Genomic DNA, 20,159 nt, shown 5'->3' with positions numbered 1-20,159 from the left:
CCTGAATATGAACAATAGAGAAAATAAAAAAATGAAAATGGAAAAAAGTATGTCTTATGTCTATGTCATGTTTATTTTAGTGTAAGGCAGTGTTCTACTCTGACAAAACAGTAACATATTTTCAAGAGGAATCCCCTAATGTAACATGGATGTAACTTTGAGACAATAAACAAATATCCAAAATTAAAAAAGAAAACTCAAAAAGAATATTGCCAATTTGCAATAACCATTCTGAGTGTACAAAGAGTTGAGAATATAAATACAAATTATTTGACATTTGTTCAATATTACACTATAAAAAAAACATCATCCAACAGTTTAACCTCTGACCAAACATTAAATGCACTAGAAAATTATACAACCAGTTCATCTTTTGACATATTATTTCAATTCCAAACAAAACCAAACTACTTTTTCATTCCACAAGCGTACAGTAATGCAATAATGGAGTGCATCATTTCAGTCATAATGTTGCACTTCACAGGTGGTCAAGCTGTTGGAAAATGGGACCAAAGAAAAACAACAGCCATAGTAAGGCCAAACTGGCTTGTCAGGCCAGAAGCAATTGCAGTAAGTTTGAGACTATTAGGTACTACTAGCGTTTCTTCTTCGATTTGTTTTCCTCTACCATTTTTTACTCCGGCTGTTTCCAAGCTGTTTCTTTGATGTCTTATGTAACGCACTTTCATACACAGCGTAACTGTATGTGAAATGCGCTATACAAATAAAAGTAGTTTCACCATGCAAAGCTATCTACAACATGTTAATGAAATGGCAGCTGAAGTTAAGATGCAACAACTATGAGTCTATCTGTACATTTCCTATACCTGCTTATCCTGTTCTGGGTTGAGGAAAAGAACTAGCTGTTAGATATTCTGAGATTAAGCCAAATGCAAAAACATCTACCATCATACCTCATGATGGTATCAAGAGATAGGTTTTATATTGTGTATCTTGAACTATTCTTTTCTGTGAATTGAGATACTCCTCTCTTGTTGTTTCCTAAACCCAATCTGGCCTGAAATTAGGTAAACCAAGAAAACAGATAGAAACACTAAATCGAAGCATCATGACAGGCCAACATAAACCTTACTGGAGCACAGAGAGGCTGTGAAAAAGCAGTAAACACAAACATAAGCCGGCACTTAAAGCATAAGCATACATGAGTTGCTAGCAAGACTTGGCTAGCCCTGTTCGGCTGTGCTATGGAAACCAGGCAAATTAATATCCATTAAACAAGTGTGACATTACTATTGAGACCTGGATAATGAGGCTACATGTGTGTAAAAACATTCTAGTACAATTCTGTAGCGTAATGAGATGAATCTGTGAGCATTTTCAATGCAAATGAAACAATGACTTGCTTAAATACTTTGAACAGACTATGTGACCTGTGTGAAGCAAGCGACAGTTACTGTGCAAATGCAGAAAATCCCTTTTGACTTCCCAATAAGACAGCGTTGTACTTAACTCAGCATGATGGCACATATTTTCAAATTTCAATTAATGTCCTGTCATCACAGTGTACAACAACTTTTCAAAGAAATCAGTTGTGCAAGTACAAATTAAGCAACAATTACTCTTTTGGATGTAACATAAAAGCACTCATTGGCACATATACATGTGATCTTAATGCCAACTGTATGACTGACAGACTTTCAATTAAAGGTTGCCTCAGGGAGTTTGTTGCAGGCAACAGGGCACGCCACATCTCTGGGTGTTCTTGTTTCACTGAGGACGGCCATTTCGTCTTTAGACACACCTGCGTTCAGAGGACTCCCAGTATGAGATATTCCATCCCTACTAGCCACTGGTCTGCTTTTACCACACTGACTATAGGATTGTAAATTAGTGGCAGCTTTACAAAAAATATCCTCATCAACATCATCCGATACCTCCTCCATCCCTCCGGAATAAACAAAGGTGCCATGAGGTAAACAAGAATCTGATTCCAAAGGATGGTGACACTGCCTACTGTAAAGCTCTGTATTCTGTGAAATTAAATCACAGGACACTCTGTCCGACACATTCGAGCAAAGACGTTGCGATTTACTGCTGGATGAACTAGAAAATATTTTGTGTTCTGCTTGGGTTTGACTGAGGCCCTGTACTTCTTGTGCAATTTCCCCATCTGTCAGAGGAAGGCTTAAAGCCATTTCTGACCTTGTTTGCCACGATAAGGCCATAATGCTGCTACTGTCTCTAACCTCTGATGCAGACACTAGTACATTCTTTTTGTAATATGGTGAGGAATCTCTTTCAGAGTCCTTTTCAGTTTGAGGACAAGAAACGATAGCAGCTCTGTTGTCTCTGTAAGTGTCAGGCATATTCAACTCAAGGCTTTCTGTGTCCAGAGATCTACTTCTCCTGTCTAGAGGCAACGGATTAGGCATGGCCTGACTGACTCTTGTAAGGCCTAGGTGCTGTGGGAGACTAGCAATTGCCCATGTATTACTGATCAGGTTCTGTTCATACAGGTCTAACATTTGATAGTCACATTCAGCAAATGCATCTTTTTGTAGGTAGCTTTCTTCAAATTCCTGATAGGGTGATGAAATGTCCTCCTCCAGTTCCATGTGAATCTGCTCATCGTATTCACCCTCATTATGCATATCCACTACATCAAATGTGACTATCGTAGGTAAGGCCTGCATATTTGGAGTGAAGGCAGCGTTTGTCTCCAAATCATCCACATTGTTGTGCAAGTTACTCAGCATCTCAGAGTGTTTTGTGTAGTCCACAAGTGCTTGAGAGAAACTCACAGTTTGCCCATCATCCAAATCATTGTTGCAATCTGGAGACTGAGAATTTATATTTCTGTATGGTAGAGCCACAGGCTTGTTTTCCTCAAGATGTTGCTCTTTGGGTTCACAAAATGTTTCAAAATCTGGGTCAGATGTGCTTCCGAATGATATGCTGCTGTGCCTTTTCTCACAATCAGCATTTATAGATTTTGTTCTTTTTTCAGTGGAAGCAGGACTATTTCCCTTTTCATCATATATATCCGGTTCTGTGTCATTCTTGTTGACTGACGCTTGTGGTTTTGAATTCAAATTACAGGTTTTATTTGTGCCGACTTCCTGCTGACCAACCATATTTTGTGCCAACTCCGAGGATTTACTGCATGTGCTCGGCATCTCTAGAAAATCATGATCTTTATACAGTTCAGCACTTATTTGTAATCGATTCATTTCTGGAACAAAGGCAGAATCTGTCACATCAACTGGCTCACTTAAATACTCGCACTGTTTGGAAACGGGCATTTTTGATTTGTTTTCATAATGTGGACTGATGAGACTCTCATCAGGTGCAAAAAGTTCATAGAGGGCATCACCGCTGTAACTGTCCCTGGGTAATCTGTCTGTCCTTAATCTGTCAGTTTTTTCTTGTCCTTCATCTGGCCCTGGGGTCATAGAATCATAGTAGCCCTCATCACTAGTTGGAACTGATTCTTGATGCTCACTTTGAGGAGTTAACACATCAGCAATTGAAGAAGTGTCCATGCCACTGGCTTGCTGTGCACTGTTACTGTTGAGTAAGTCCATATTGTGAGAACTTGTCAGGTCAGCAGTCAAATCTGTGTGGTCTTGGTTGCAGGTATAGCAAATTTCCTCTGACGCATTATTTGCCCAGAAATCATTAAGACACTCCTCATCCAAATCTTCGGGTGAGGCCATTTCTTCTCCTCCACCCTGATAAGTAAGATAACAAGAGGCCCTCTTTCCTCCATTTCTGCTCCTTTCTCCAGAAACCGTGCTCTCTGTGATGCTGTCATCTTCTTGATCTGCAATAATGTCCCCACAGCCAGTGAGTGAATCAAAGCTCTTTAATGATGCAACATCTCCAAAAATCAGGTTTAGCTGATCCGATGAGCCAGCGGGTGTTTCAGACTTCAATACAGGCTCAGACATCATCTGAAGTTTCAGACAAGGCTCGCTGTGGCCTCTAGAACTCTCCTCATATTCTCTGGAAACTATGGCCACCAAATTCATTTCCTGCATTTCATCATCACAAATCTGATCATCAAGCTCAGACTTTGGGCTTACTTGCTCCTCGCTCTTCTCTGATGCCATTGCATCAGCATCAATACATTCAGGGCCAATGGAAATATCACATATAACATCTGCAAAATCAGGCACATCAGGTTCAGATCCCAGGCACTCTGTGACATACTGGCTGGTGTTGTTCTGGACAACGGGCACCTCTTTCTTGCAGTGACGAGAGGACATTGCAATCATTTCAGTTTTATCCAATCCACCATTTCTATGGTTTCTGTGATGCTTCAAGCTGTGAAAAAGACCCCTCAAACCCTTTTTCTGCCGGGTGAGAGTCAGTGATTTCTGGTCAGCAGTGGGGTGACGACATTCATTGCGGCAGCTACTGTGGAGCTCTCCAGCAGAGTCCCTCTGGCTGTGGTACTCAAAATCTCCAACTGAGGTGTAGCCACTTCTCAGATTGTCATCATGACTAACCTTACTCAGCCCATCGTGTGTTCTGCTTTTGGTGATTCCTTTCTTAGAAGACCACTTGTTCTGATTTTTACTCCTTCCTCCAAAAAAACTAGGTAAAAGACAGATACTTTTACGAACTCCAAAAAATGTCAGGGCAGTCCTCCTAAATCTTCCAGATTTCTGGGATTTCACCGTAGCATTCATCGTATCCGACTGAAGCTCTTCCGTGATGTCATCAGGGCCGCATCGGGAAAGCTGTTTGGAGACCGAAGCTAAATCCTTGGTGTCACTTGGCAGCTCATCCACCTTGCGAGAAGCCATGGCTACCACGTTTACAAAAGCAGTCCAACAGAAGGCATAGTAGCTGAATTTTCTAAATCAGCTGGTAGGATAACTGCAGTGAATTTGTCCTCCATCTGATATGAGCCCTGAATTGAGAAAGTTGAGACCAAAATCAATGATCAACTCAAATTCAACATTGACCACATTGATATGAAACAAACACATTTTTAAACTTATTTCCATTAGGGGGGTGGAATTTATAATACTAACTGGTGTCATCTGTATCACTGTGGCCATCAGCCTATTTTACTTTTTTTGACATCCACTAGTGTATGATGAGATGACAAGACACGTTTTTTTTTTCTTCCCTTCCCTGCTATTAGTTCAGCCTACTATTGGAGATGAGAGTCACACTTTTGTCAGCTAAAATGACTCAACCCTATATACAAAGAAAACAAATTACTACTTCATATTTTTTAACATATTCTCAGTCAGAGTGGATTTGCATGAGCCAGAGTCTCCCCTACTCTTCTCTCTATGACAACTCAGTGTCTGCATGGCTTGTTCTAGTGTGTGTGTTATGCTTTGTGTGGCCATGTGTGTCTGTCTTTGTGCCTTTCCTCTCTTTCAGACACTGGTGACTTGCAATGATGAAAAAAAGAGAAAATGTACAAAATGTGGTTACAGGCATAGGGCTATTAGGTGTTGCTTCACTTGTTTTTTAAAGCTTGCTTTATTGTGTCCCTTAGCAGTCTGAGCTGGAAGTCATGCAACCATGGCTCAGTACAATACTGTGCGTTGCTTTGCTGGTGTTCTAGATTTAGGAACTGTGTAGAGACCTCTGGTGGCATGTCTAGCGGGGTAGGTGTACGTTAGAGCCGAATGTGAGTTGACTATACAAACAATTAGGAATTTTCAATATATTAAAGGTTTCTGACTGCAAGTTCAAGTTTTTATGCCTCTGTGGTGTCTTGTTGTCTTACTTGCTTTCTTACCTCACTGTTTATTTTACAGTAAATTTTACTGTTTTGTCTTGGCACCTACTGCATGTACACCGGCCCTGGTGTATTCCCTGGTACAAGGGTCTGCTATGGCCTATTTTGTTTCTGTGTATGTTTAATGTGTATTTTTGCAAGTATGTTATGTATTTGTGGGAGAATAAAACTAAACTACACCAATAAATACAACCATATAGTATTGCAAAGCTATATCTAAACTTCCATGCATGCCAGAGTAAAATAAAGACAGACTAAGGCAAAACTATGTTTAGTCTACACAGTTACCTACAGAAGTGACTGATTGAACATTAATCAAATATAAAACAAAACCCGTAAGATTTTGACTTGTATTTTGATATAAAAGCCCAGGTGATAAAGCAACAGGCTAGAGATGTAACTATGCCACAGCTGTACAGTTGCTCTGCCACAATAAAGACCATCGGTGGCAGGTGGGTCGAAAATACTCCAAAAATGTACTTTAAAAGAGAGCATTAGCAAAGATAATAGACTGTAGCTAACAGATATATGTGAGACCGTAGTTTCCATGTAAACCAAACAAAATGCCACATTAGCACATTCAAACCACGGAGCTAACTGAGTCATGAAGTAAACAAACTTACCAACCAAAGCCAAAATCTCGCAGCAGGGAGCTCGTGTTGGTTTCTCGGCGAGGTGGAAGAGACGAGGTTACCTCTCAATGCATGGTTTCTGGTAACGCTAACTCGGCTTTAACTTTGGGTTACTGCAGCGGACTTGTGGTCGACTCGGGCCCCGGAGTAGCTTACACCAGATACGGTTTCATTTGTTTCCAGCTACCGTTAGCTAGCTGGGGTGTTTGCTAACTACGTTAACCCAAATCACCGGTGTGTTTGTGGCTGTAATGTGAGTCTGACAGTAGCTAGCGGTGGATAACGTTAAATAACATCGCAGCAAAACAGTATGGTGTATATACGCAAACCAACAGGGATTGGATTAATGTGTCTAGTTTAGCTACGCATGCCGATTTTACTTGAGATGTTAACAAAACCCCCAGCGTTTAAATGCTGGATGATGACTTCCTCTCCCGACTTCTCAGGTAATTTTCCCAAATCTCCTTCAGACTCCTCTCGGCGCATGCTAGTGACGCAACATGTGTGTAACGAGTGTTTTATAAAATAAAAATAATAATAGAATATTCAATCCGGAAAAAAACTCATAATTGCATTAATTTTAAAAACAATTAACGCCACTATTGTTTTTATAAATATATTTTTTCCAAACAAAGTAGGCAGGGAGAGTTCCTTCACCAATGTCTATCCATTCCAAAATACCCTTATTGCTAACATAGGACTTGGGTTAACCTTTATGTCCATTTGTACAATTTTGAAATCATTATATTATCCACACATCTATTATCTATCTATACTTATCTGTCTAGATAAATTGTTTGGTTCATGGTTTTATTTATATGCTTTACACATTGTATTACACATTTGTCTGCATGGGAAAGGGAACCTTAATGAGGTGAGATATTTTTTATCTGCTTAGGTGTAATGAAAACAATTGATGATTGGTGTGTCATCTGTGAATTGAAGAAAACGGTTTTATAAAGTTTTTTTAATATAAACTTTATTTATACTTATCAGAGCATAAACATTAGAACATGCCAGTGGGAAGACACACACACAAGACAAAAGACATAATATAATTAAATAAATAACCAAAACATAATAAATAAAACATGTGAGAGAAAACATTAAATGTAAAGGAAATGGGGATTATTTCAATATAATTTTTGACATTGATCATGAAAACAGAGAATGATGATTGATAGTTACGGATGTAATATTTAGCTAGAAGCAGGATAAGGTTAGAGTAAGAGTTCCCTGTCTTACAATCAGTAACCAAAGATAACATTTTCAAACCTTATGGATGTTTGCGTGGATATAGGCTACAGGAAATAATTTCCATGACTTGTTTCCAGAATCTCTTGGTATAATCATAGTACCAAGTGAAAAAAATCTTCAATATGAAGGTCACAGAAGGAGCAGTTCACTTCAATATCCTGCCTGAATCTTTTAGATACCTCTTGGTAGGGTGCAGAGTAGCAGTGTCACTTGCACACTTGAAATAAAAGCCTTCACTTTTTTTTTCAACATTTCGACTCAGATGTAAAAGTTATAAAGCAAAAGTTTGCTGTTCTCGAAGTTTTGAATGTTTAATGGACCGCTATTTCAGTAGCATAGAAACATTGGAAACACTTGAAGAATGCTGCATAGGTTTTTGAGATACCCTTTATGAAAGAGAAATATTTAAAAAAAACATTTTATAATTAAAATATTCTTCTTCAGTCACAATTACAATACATACATTTACAGCTAGTCTCACAGAATATTTTTTTTTTACAATGAAGCAATATGATGTCCTTTCAAAAATTTGTAAAACTTTATGCTACAGTAAAAAATCATTGTGATACAGTGCACAGTCTGGTATTATTTACAGTACAGATCTACTGAGAGTTAAATACGTTTTTACAGTGCAAGTACAGTGTTTCCAACCTGCAAACAAGCACCTAACTGCTTATTTACTATTGTGCTTTTATTTCAATACTATTTTTCAAAGTGCTTTTAAATTGTTTTTGGTCCTCTTCATGTATGTCCGCTGTGCTGGTGTTATTGTTGGTCTTCTTGAAACCAAGATTTTTTCCATCATGTATTTTCCATTCATGTTTTTGACTGCCGGACATCTGTCCACTCCATTTTGGTGCTTTGCAGTGCCTGTGTCTTCTTCTCATCCACCTGCACGTAATCCACTCTGTACTCATCAGACAGAAAGGGCTTCTGCTAGACACGGAGAGGGAGCGATGAGGAGACAGTGATGTGATGTGGTTACGTTTTAAAAACAGATTCCAAAGTGAACACGATACTGCTATACCTGTGCGAACAAACACTCATGTTGCACTTAATGTATTTAAACTACTGATGCTGTTTAGTGTACTGTAGAAATCTTTAGGATCATATCTTTGATCGTGCATTTCTTATTACAAGTTATGTTGTGCACAACATTCAATTCTTCAGTGCCATAATAGTAGCATTCTTGCATCAACTGCTTCAACATATCACAAGCAACAAGTCTTCAAAGACTGTTGATAGGGTTTCTTACCCTCAGAGTGAGCACTGATTTGGTCATTTGAATAGTAATAATAAGGGTCAGTGGAGCTAATAGTTGGTGGTGATTGTAATGATACACCCCTGCTGGGTGTGAGGTAAGGTTAAAAAAATTCCTTTTACAATGTCAAAGATGACTAATCTGTGGTTTTAGGTGTTCTCTCTCCACTTCAGACAGTGATTTCATTTGTTTCCCAGGATGCCTCGGCAACATCCATAGCTTGTAGCATTTAAGTGGTGCAGGTAGGAAGGGTGACAGAATAAGTGCTAGCAATAGAACATTTACATCAACAATGTTAGTCTTGTCAAGTTAAGACAAATCAAGAAGTCTGTTACTGTCTATACAGTAGGCTACAATAATAAGCCAGTGTCATTTATCTGATCAAAACATACCTTCTGCACAGGCGACGGGGATGCGGAATTGAAATCCAGTGACAAATAGTCAAGGTTTGATCTTCTCGCCCAGGGTTGAACCACTCCATCAAAGGAGATACAGAACTGTTGCATTGACTCCTGTCAGAGAAAGAAATAGATGAAGACCTTCCTGAATCATCCCTGTTCCCAGTTTGACAGATCTGAAATATGTACAGTTCCTAAGACTGCCTTAGATTGTTCATTTTCAAATTGAGATTAGGAAATCATAGGAAGCTACTTGTGTGTGCATCCACCTGATGCCTGCCAGCATGTTTTTGCAGGACAGCGCAGCTCACCAACACATGACTAATATGGTTCTCTTAAAACTTTATTCTAGGAAAATAATTTTCCATTTCCAGGAACAGCCTTGTACAACATCGCACTGTTACAACTTCTCACATCCTGAAAGGTCCCCAGTGCAATTACAATTTGCTGAGCAGAATATTTTAGAAGCACTCAGTCACTTTCCACACCCACATTCTTATGTGTGTGTATAGATTTGTGCACACCTCTCTCTCACCACTCTCAAATGGTCCTACGGTTATAAGAATGTCAGAGTTTGTTCTTTTTTAGTGTTCTGTAAAAGAAAAACTAGTAAAGTGAGGTCCAAAATTATCTAGAAAATGTTTTGGCTACATGCTGTTGATATTAAAGTTAACAGGGATTTAAGGATTTCTGCCCACATCATGGATATTAAGACAGTTTTGCAGTGTCACAATATGATAACACATGGATTTACATTTCGTTGGGGAAAGCGCCATCAAGTTCCACTCAATTTTTTTATTTTACTAACAATTTTTAGGGCCAGTTGCAAGTGAACAGTGGATGATTCATATGTTGATACAAGTAATATGACAAAGGGAGGTGAAAAGGTGGGCTGTCTTAATGAGCTACACAGTAAAAGTATATTACCATCAGAGCTACTGATTAATTATATCAATAATGTCAAGATGTTTAAAATTAAAATATACTACATATGTATTGTTTAAAATGTGTCCTGACTGTAAATAGAAATTTTACCATTGCAGTGCAGTTTGTGTCTTCAACTCTTGGATTGTCCCCATTCTCAAGTCTTCTTTCAAAAGGTAAACAGTTCACTGAAAAGCTGCAATTACACAATAAAAACAAAAAATAGTAAGGTTTTATGATGCTGTCAAAGGACTTTTAACATCTTTTTTATATTCTTTTTTATATTTCCTTATGTTTCTTTTATATGTTTTCTTAATGCCTTTCTGTCCTACATAAAGCACTTGTTGTTGAAAGGTGCTATACAAATAAACTTGCCTTGGTCAAAAATATAGCAATTTAAAAAAATGTATCAATCATGTTTAGGTACTGTAGATAACCATGTGAAGGAAAGACTTTGTGGATAAAGTTACTTTTTTCTCTCACCATGATTCAGTCATTGCTCTGCTCAAAGGAGGATGAGTGGGACATTCTGTGATTGTAGAGAGGCCTCTCAAGTCAAGAGGTGGGGGTCGAGCTGTGAACCAAGAAAGGACAAAGTTGTTGGATTGGTTGTAATTCTCTAATGTGCCACAGAAAAGCCAGCTTTCAAACAGTGACGCATAGTAAAGACCATTGTGTGAAAAAAATCTGTGCATCTGATATTTGCATGAATCCTGTACTGACATATCAGCGCCCATGAATTAGCATGTGTATAAGGATCAGAATTGTCATTATTGTCAATCATTTTATACATTTGTAAACCCTGTTTAAAGTTTAACAAAGACCACATACTCAAAAACATGAAGCCCCCGTAAGTAGATATAAAAGCTCAGTTTTCTACACAATGCCAAAAATTTTACAAGAACCAATCAGGGCTATTATGAGTCTCACCTCTCCTTAAGCGAGGCTTGAGATGCCGGTGAATTGGAGGTGGCACAAGATCTCCAGGTTTACACATTAGTGGGCTGAGGGTCATGGAGGACTCAAAACTGCAGCGTGTATTGAGTAAAGTGAATGTCCTGGGGCTCATGGGGATGTAACCATCACATTCACCAGTGGTAACAGAGGGAGAAGGGGAAGCCATGGGGACATATGAGTCATCCTGGTAGCTTTGAACTTGTATGGTATTTAAACAAGGCTGTTGAAAGACAAAGCATCATAAGATCAGACAAATGCAATAGTCATTTTGGTACAATTGGAAGATTTGTTATAGCCACTGTGTGGAGAATTTTTATTGCTTATAGCATATTTCAAATTATTCTGATGTTATATGTTTTTATTTGTAGAAAAAGCATAATAACCCATGGGGCTCTGAAGTTGTACATTTTCAAACCCCACAGTGGCTTTAAATGAATAGTTCAACAGAGTTAGATAAGAAGCTCGATACCACTCTCATGTCTATACAGTAAATATGAGGCTAGCAGCTGGTTAGCTTAGCATAGCACAAAAACTGGAAACAGGGGAAAACAGCATGCCTGACTTTGTCCAACGGTAACAACATTTGCCTACCAGCACCTCTAAAGCTCACCAATTAACACGTTTTATCTCGTTTGTTTAATCTGTACAAAAACAAAAGTGTAAAAATGGCAAGTCGTGGGGGGTTATGTGCTTTTATGTACCTGGAGTTTTGTTGTCACCGTGAGGTTGCCCTGGCAACCAGTAAAGACTCCAGGTATGGTAGGCTAAGCTAACCATCTCCCAGCTGTAGCGTTAGCTCCAGCAGGAACTCCAGGAAGTTGTGAGAAGGAACTGTGCCTGTCGTATGGAGTAAACAAATGAAGACTGTTTCCAGTCTTTGTGCTAAGCTAAGCTAACAGGCTGCTAGCTATAGTTTCATACTTCAGACAGCGTGGTATCAATCTTCTCATCTAACTCTCGGCAAGAATAAGCGTATTTACCAAGATACAAATGTCAAAATGTCTTTTTTTCAGCAAGATCTTATAAAAAATGTTTTTGTTTTTCTGCTGTTGATGATTCTCTTACCAGATTAAGACTCTGCCTCCTGTTCCTCACCAATCTGCTATCAGCATCTCCTAAAAAGACATATTATTGAAAAATGACATTTGTTTACGTTCTCAACCCTTACAGTGAGCTCTTGTCGATATTAATCAGTATGCTGCCCCATCATTATAGCACCAGGATTATGTTTAATTTTGTTGGACCCAACCTTCTCAGTTTTTGTATTATGCATATGAGACTGCTTTCCTATTGAGGACATACCTATTCTGAAATGGTCCAGGCTTGACAAAGAGGTCCTCCGGGGACATAATGCAGTGTGGCTTGAGAAATGCCGTGGAATCATTGCCCTCGGCCAGTGAGGTTCTTCATAACTTGGCTGCTCTGGCAGGTGATTCGGCTTGGGTGGCAGCGGAGGAGGTGTTTGTCTGTCACTCGTTGCCTCGAGCGACGCAGAAGAATAAGGTTTGTCAAACTGGAAGACACTTGTGGCACAGTGACGTAGTGGAGAGGAAGAGGATGACGGTAAAGCCATGGAGGTGCATGGAGCGCTGAAAGGAGGGTTAGTGAACCTTCCATGGGGGAAAAGAGATGGACTGGAGCTAGCATGAGAGATGGAAGATGAGGAGGAATCATTGTAAAGAGGTGAGGGGACAATGTCCTTGACAGCATCATCTGATGACTTCTGCTCCAGAGAGATCTCAGAGTTTGAAAAGCTGTCACATCTACAAATATGGAGGAAAAAAAGAAAACACTGTACTTGTTAAACATGAACTATTGCCATCATTTCGTCTTGTGTCAAAGGTTTTACAGATCACACATACCTACTAGTGCTTACACTCCCCGTCTCACACTGTGAGAGAAAGAGGTAGTCCAGTGGATGACTGGAATCTAGTTGGCTTGATACAGATGCTCGGTCAGAGTTGTCAGGTGACGGCTGAAGGGAGGTGGGGGTGTGAGGAAAGCCTTCTTCTGAGCTCTCTGTTGAGAACAAGCAGAGAGGGACAGAGAGCATGTAGTTTCTGAAATGTTACAACCACTAAAGAGTGAAACTGCCATCATGCTGACACCAAATGCTAGCTGAAGCGGGCAATCCCAGCTTGTACTCACATTTATGATATGCTGTCAATGGAGCATGGGAATTCGAAAAGAGGAATGGTATTTTTTGTAAGCACCTTGATAGTAGACACATGTGAGTCCTGTTCCCTCTTTTGTTTATATATTCTTCAATCTTTTAGTCAGATTGGCCCTCGTTCAGAAATTTGTTTCATTCCATTTCACTCAAGGCCACTGAGTCAAGGCTGTCCCTGCAGAACCATGTTGGGGGAAAAAATCCAAAAGTCTCTGCATGTTCTCATGAAACATTTGCTACCCTTAATAGACATTTGTGTTCTCTTGTGGGTGCAGAACAACCTCTTATATTCCGTTGCAAAAGTTATGAGGTGCCATTGCACAGAACTCTCTCTAAAGACGTTCTCTAAAAACCTTTAATTAAAGCAACATAACTTTCTAAACTAAAATTCTACAAAAACTACAGCAACAATCTGTATCTCAGTGATAAGTGTGTGCCTTATAATTTAGCATTATAATCGACTACTTGTGTGTGTTTTTCTGAGAGCACATGTGATTTAGGGTAACATGCAGGGCAGCATATCAGCAACTTTGTGCCGTTGCTCTATCTCCTTCACACAGATGACAGTGTTCTAACAGACATGTCCTTAAGTCTCCTCACAAAATATCACTGTACTTATGCCTTCATTTGAAGCAACAACAGTAAAGCAAAGGTCAAAACAGCATCACCCTGACAATAGATTAGAATGTGATCATATGTTAGCAAAATAAGTGTAAATATAAAAATAAAAGTCAACACCATTAATGCACTTAATGATATACAAAAATTTATTCTGTGCAGCCCCAAAGCACGTTCACGGAAGCGATACAAAAATCTCCTTATTTATCTGTTAATATGAATGTGACCTCAGCTCCCTAGCTCCCTGTTGATCTGCTGTTATCTCCTCTAATACAGCTCCAACATTAGGCTGCGTGACAGGCAAGCAGTAGTTACAACATTTTGAACTGTTGGAAACATCTTCTGTACACAGACAACAGGCTGATTTATTGTCAAATGTGAGGTTGCATCATTAAAGCGTGTACATTGCTTGACTGGAGCCCTCATCTTAATTCATTTCATTCCATTTCCAAGAGTTGCGTGATGAGCTGTTTACCTGTTGTTGTTGCTGCTGTAGAAAGAACACCAGATATGATTTGCATCAAATGGTTTTAACCACAATGTTATGACGTGAGATTGGGTGTGGGTGTAGGAGCTCAGTTATAGAGAAATCTATTAGCCTGAAAAGACCACAGCTCTGTGCACGCACACCGACTTTTCTTTAGACTTTTCAGCTGATACAGTGTTTTTGAAGTCTGCCACTCCAACAAGAAGCATAGATCATTCAGACAGATAGTAATTTATTTCTTCAAGTCCTGGTTTTCCCCTGAAATTTTCCCTCAGGTGTTTTTGAATTTAGAAAAAACACTTGACACTATACTTCACTGAAAAGAATACAAAATACTCAAAACTAGGACACCATGGAAATTCTAGATGTTTTGTGCATCATTTTATAAATGTTGCCTGAAACTGCTATCTTGAGGATCTTTTTTAATGAAGTACTTTAGGTTTGAACAAATTGTGCAAACATGAGTGTGTAGTAATCAACACACCCATGGGTACAGCAGATTTACACAGTTTCTCAGTTAATGCTGCACTTTGGACATTTCTGCAGCAAGATATAACACTTTAATACTGAAAAATGATGTGAGTCGTCAGTAAACTGCACCTTTCTGTTTGAACCCTGACTATACTGTGAAGCTTTTACCAAAAGCCACACAGCACCAAATAAAAAGTTTGTTTTGACCTCATTCTAAAGTTTGATTTTCACTTCCTCACTTACTTGCCTCAAGTGACACCAATTTCTTCTGGACCGACAGGGTGAATTTACTGACTTGCACATCCGCATTTCAAACTAAACAGAATGAAATCTTTCTGTGTATTTACCTGCATCTTCCAGGCTCCCAAACTGGCAAATCTGACTGATGCTACTGATCCAGCTGTTCATCTCCTCCTCAGTTTTGGCCACCAGGTAAAAAATGCGTGATGAGGTCTTCACTACAAAGAGGTGCTTCCCATGGAAGTCTCGCTTTATCCTGAGTTGCCCGTTCAGCATTTCGACCTCACACTCTTTCAGGTCAATGGTGCGGATTGGCTTTTTGGAGTTTTTACTTTGATAGTACTCCAGCACGTCAGGATTACCGCTCATGCGACCTCTTCGAAGCACAAACCAGCGTTTCCTCCACGCCTGCAGGAGAAAGGGACAAATAGTTCATCATGGAGTTACTTTTAAGTTTTAACTTTAACTTCCTTACACTGTAATCTACTATAACTCCCTTTCCCCCACCACCATTGTATTAGTCATAGTCATGGGAATTAGATTTCAGCTCCTGCTCACAACAGCTAACTTAGTAACATTAAACTCAATTTTTTGCTTTTGATATGGTCAGTAAGCGGAACCTCAACTCAAATTTCCCAGAAGAACAGAGAAGAGGAAGTTCACTGTATTTAGCAGAAAATGTCTAACACAACGAAAGAGATATTTATACAATACTTGGTCACTGCTTTTTACTGAGGACTTACTGAAAACGTAATACTGAAACTGTTAACAGGTATTTATATCTCCAAAGATCTACTTGTAATATGTTACGCCTGAGCCCTCACTACATACTGTAGAGTGATCAAGTCAGCCCAATTGCGTAGGTGTCATATTTCATCCAATACTAATGCGTAGATGTCATTTTCACACTTGGTTTTGTGGTTTTGCGTTCATTGTTAGAGCAGAGCCTTTTACTGATATGTTTGTGGTGTCAAAACTTAAAACACATTTTTTCTTTGCATGTGGGTAATCTGCTCCTGCTCAAGTCAGTTGGTAGTTTGTGTGTTTGTACCAGGAAATGGTTAGACACGCCACACTTACTGCCAATAACATTGCCACATTTAAGAGGAAACCGTAACTAAGCAGATGGCATCTTGATCCTATAGATGTTTTGAATATGGAAAGTGTGCGCTATGAGAAATATGTTGTTTTGTATATCCATGTGCATCTAATAGAAGTAGATGGTAAATGTAAAAGCTGATCCATGTTTTTTATTTCTTATTTTGCTCTTTCAGAAAAATAGAAAGCAAGTAAAGACAGAGCACTTTGGAAAGTTTTACTGTTTTCATTAAAGTGGACTTCCAATCTTTGCTTTCTGTTATCTGCAAACTAAAGCCCATCTTTCCCCCCACTATGTATATAATACAAGAACATGACTAACTAGAGAATCAAGTTGAGGTTTGACAAAAAAATCTTAACTCATGGTTTGCTTACTAGTTTTATCCAGATCTTTCAACCACATCTCATGGTCTTCATCAGCAGATGGAGTTCGCTTACTTGTCATTATGTGACCTAAGTATGGAACTTTGGTCACATGAAAGAAGGAGGTCAGTGGTGGTGACAACTGAGCAAACTTAATCCACTGAGGATGACCATGAAATGCGGTTAAATACTCTGGAAAATGCTGGTTACATCTTTTTTTTTGGCCAAAATTTCCAAGGTCAAGAATGAACGTTCACGCTCAAGCTGAGGTTTATATTTACAACATTCTAAAATATACTAGGCCTTTACACAGCATTGACATTTTGACTTGTTATAGTAGGAAAAGCACAGGTGTTACTAATATCATAAACAATGTCTCCGTTCTATTCAAGTGTCCCAGTGAGCTATGACAGTGTGACAGTGAGCCAGCATGCGCAATACCAGGACCCTGAAACTGAAGCAGCTAAATGGAATTCAGCCATCATTAATTTCATTATTTACACCTTTGCTTTTCCTGATGCAACATGTCAAAATGTTTTCAGTGAAAAAGGCCTATGCATGTGCAGGTTATGTTGCCAATATCCATTCTCAAAAGTATTAAAATTATAGTATCAACAATGCTTAGTATGAGACATTAGATTTCTATATATAGTTCAATCAATTTATAAGATTTTATTTTTCTTTTCCTGTGACCTTGGGGAGTGGAAGTTAGTCTTTTTTATGAAATTCTATTAAAAAAAACAGTGACAGAGAGCTTTTATAATAAAATATATTTCCTCAAAAGTAGCAATGAAACAAATAAACAGCAAACAACTCTATAAAACAGTAATAGCACACTGTGGAAGGTCCAACAGGTAATATTCCTACCTTCAAGGGATATGACAATAACTGATGTATCGTATCGCGATACAAGAAATACAAGCACTTGTGAGTAAGGGCCAACTTTACCTCACACTGTAGTGGACGGGACCCAGCAGACAAGTGTTAAATGCACATTTATGATGGCAGAAAGTGGAAATGCAATGTTGACAGAAAATGAGACAACAGAACTTGTTCCATGTCAGAAAGGATTAGGTCTGAAGTGTGTTGTTACTTCTGTTCCTAAACAAGGTAAACCAAGTAAGTAAAACCAAGGAGCTGCAGCCAAATTCAGCAACACAGCAACTAAACAAACACCTTTGTGAACACCATCATAGCACTCTACACTGAAGTAGGCTTTAATACTGTCTGAAGATTTTAATTTAATTTGATAACACCATAGAAGAAGATAAGTGTGACCAAGATGATCAAAATTTCCATAATGCTACATGCCTGTGCTTGGCATTTGAATACTGACGCAGATAGTCCTTACAACAGTCAGAAAAACATGTATTTACTTTGTTCTCTTGAATCAACAGGATTTGCATAGCGTTGCTAAAATAAGTTTCTACTTCCCACTCCAAACCCCATCAATGCACACGCACACGCACACCTCCACCTACACCCACCCTTTCCCTGCACTGGTGTTAACAAATTGCCCTCCTCCTCCTCCATTCGTACAAAGGAAGTGCAAACAGCCATCATAAAGCTGGACTATTTCTGCTTGTCACTTAAGTCTGAAGTGTCTGACTGCCTCTGACATTACTTCCCATGTTTCACAATACACACGCTCATCCCACAAACACATACACATACACACAGAGCAGGGTGAGTGGCCAGCCCAACATTATCACATGACCCCAACAACCACAAAACAGAGAAGGCTGTATGCTGTTCATGTAAGCAATTACATATACTTGCTGTAGGCGTAATTTCCCTGTCTGTCTGAAGTATATCTGCAGTTTGTAATATATTATTATTGTCATAATACCTTGTTGTTATGACTACAAAGTGCATCCACAAGCCAAAACACAAAAGCAAGGCATTATTATGAGCAATGAGGAAGGTATATAAAGGAGATTGAATTACAGCTCAGTTTAACCAAGGCATACAAACAGTATATTTCTAAATCATCATTCTACACCGCAACACATAGATACACACAAACACACACACACACACACACACACACAAACACAAGGCTCAACAACACAACCTGGCATTCCTACTGCTGGTAGAGGACATAAACAAGTGTCCGGTATGTATTCCTACTCACAAATCTCTTTAGTTTCTTCTCCGGGGGGGATTTAATGAGCCAGCCGGTGCAGACCACATCCCCAGCACTCATCTTGACTGCAGAGCGTGTCGTCCTCACGGCTGCTGCTGCTGCTGCTGCTGCTGTGAAACTGAGAGCACTGCGAAGCATATCCTGTGTTCTGGTATTCAGCCTAGCCACTCCAAAAGGAGGAAGTCAAGAAATTGATCACACTGACAGAGAGAGAGAGACAGAGAAGGGGAGAGAGAGAGAGAGAATTATGTGTTTGTTTTCTCAAGTGCTCGGGGCAAGTGGATGGAGCTGTTGGTCTGTGGGGTCGATAAAGGAGACAAATACTACACATAACGTGGTTTGACAGATATGAGGTTTGAGTTGTATAAACCGATAACATACAGCGGCTGAGTCACATGATGTTAAAAGATCTTATTTTAAGGTTCATGTTTAATACAATAAACGTGTTACTGATTCCATGTTGCTGTTGTAATGTTGTTCATTTGTTTGTTTGTTCAATGTGGTTTCTGAACTCTACAGAAACCAAAAGTGGTTTTAACTGTGCATAACTGATTGAAAAATGGACCTGCTGCACTTCTTTGATGGTTAATAATCAACTAATAAGTGTCTATTTCCATCTGAGCTTTTAGGGAGGTCTTGGTGCAGACATAATATTAATAGTAGTAGTAGTACTACAAGTATTATGTATCAATTTGCTTTTCTTCTAGTGCTCAGCCCTTGTCAAAAGTAGGTCAATTTAAAGATGGACACTGTACTGGACAGATTTTAAAGTAAGTGCAAGAAGTAAAATATCTTGGTTTTATGTTAGATTCCCACTTTAAATTTGAGAAACATGTTAAAATGGTAAGAAAGGTTGAAAAAGCAAACATTTAAACTCTTTGGAGACTACTTACTATTTTATGCTGTAAATAGTTTTATGCATTCTATGATCTTTTCACATTCAAGCTATTATGTAACTTCTTAGTCACAAGCAGCTTCTACAACAATCAAGCCTCTTAAGATGATAACCATGCAATTAAATTTTGCACAGGAAGCTGATAAGATCCAAGCACTGCCATATTTGTGATCATTTCATTCAATTTGCTAATATTAAACTTAATGCCTACATAATCAGGCCCCTAAGGGGCTCAGTGACATGGTGGTACCTCTCAGGGTTCCTGCCTCAGTAACTCAGGGTGCATCTATGAGGAGTAGTAAGGTGCCCTTTCGTAAATCCTTCTCTGCTCGTGGGGATCAATATGTGGAAATCATTATGGATCATAAATGGGATATTATTAAACTCAAAAGAGGGATCAGTCATGTAGTCATGAATGATGGTGCTTGTCATAGAGTTTTATGATAATTATATTGTGTCATTGTTTATGTTTTGTGCTGTTTTGTGTGAATTTTCTTGTTGATTTTTGTGTATT

The 20,159-nt window shown here is 39.0% G+C and overlaps 2 protein-coding genes across 6 annotated transcripts; both read right to left on the bottom strand.

Annotated features, from left to right (window-relative positions):
- Positions 1–52: 52 nt before the first annotated feature.
- amer1 (APC membrane recruitment protein 1) lies at positions 53–6,858 on the bottom strand. 2 transcript variants are annotated; one of them, XM_044223546.1, is made up of 2 exons: positions 6,352–6,858; positions 53–4,879 (listed from the first exon to the last, which is right to left on the bottom strand). In XM_044223546.1, the coding sequence occupies exon 2, from the start codon at positions 4,770–4,772 to the stop codon at positions 1,659–1,661; it is 3,114 nt and encodes a 1,037-aa protein (XP_044079481.1). In that variant the 5' UTR covers positions 4,773–4,879; positions 6,352–6,858; the 3' UTR covers positions 53–1,658. The 2 variants fall into 2 exon arrangements, with proteins under 2 accessions (XP_044079481.1, XP_044079482.1); XM_044223547.1 differs by having other exon boundaries at positions 6,356–6,858.
- Positions 6,859–7,321: 463 nt separating this feature from the next.
- gab3 (GRB2 associated binding protein 3) lies at positions 7,322–19,079 on the bottom strand. 4 transcript variants are annotated; one of them, XM_044223555.1, is made up of 11 exons: positions 18,739–18,825; positions 16,617–16,706; positions 15,251–15,551; positions 13,020–13,176; positions 12,460–12,920; positions 12,223–12,272; positions 11,131–11,377; positions 10,684–10,774; positions 10,312–10,396; positions 9,271–9,390; positions 7,325–8,553 (listed from the first exon to the last, which is right to left on the bottom strand). In XM_044223555.1, exons 3-11 carry the CDS (start codon positions 15,510–15,512, stop codon positions 8,434–8,436), a joined length of 1,593 nt encoding a protein of 530 aa, XP_044079490.1. In that variant the 5' UTR covers positions 15,513–15,551; positions 16,617–16,706; positions 18,739–18,825; the 3' UTR covers positions 7,325–8,433. The 4 variants fall into 4 exon arrangements, with proteins under 4 accessions (XP_044079489.1, XP_044079490.1, XP_044079486.1 ...); XM_044223554.1 differs by lacking the exon at positions 16,617–16,706 and having other exon boundaries at positions 7,322–8,553; positions 12,460–12,797; positions 18,739–19,079; XM_044223551.1 differs by lacking the exon at positions 16,617–16,706 and having other exon boundaries at positions 18,739–19,075.
- Between the last annotated feature and the right edge of the window lie 1,080 nt (positions 19,080–20,159).

This window comes from Siniperca chuatsi, linkage group LG14, assembly GCF_020085105.1.
Source record: "Siniperca chuatsi isolate FFG_IHB_CAS linkage group LG14, ASM2008510v1, whole genome shotgun sequence".
Classification (NCBI taxonomy): Eukaryota; Metazoa; Chordata; class Actinopteri; order Centrarchiformes; family Sinipercidae; genus Siniperca; species Siniperca chuatsi.
The sequence above is the reverse complement of the archived record's forward strand: the minus strand, read 5'-3'. Positions and strand labels throughout refer to the sequence as shown.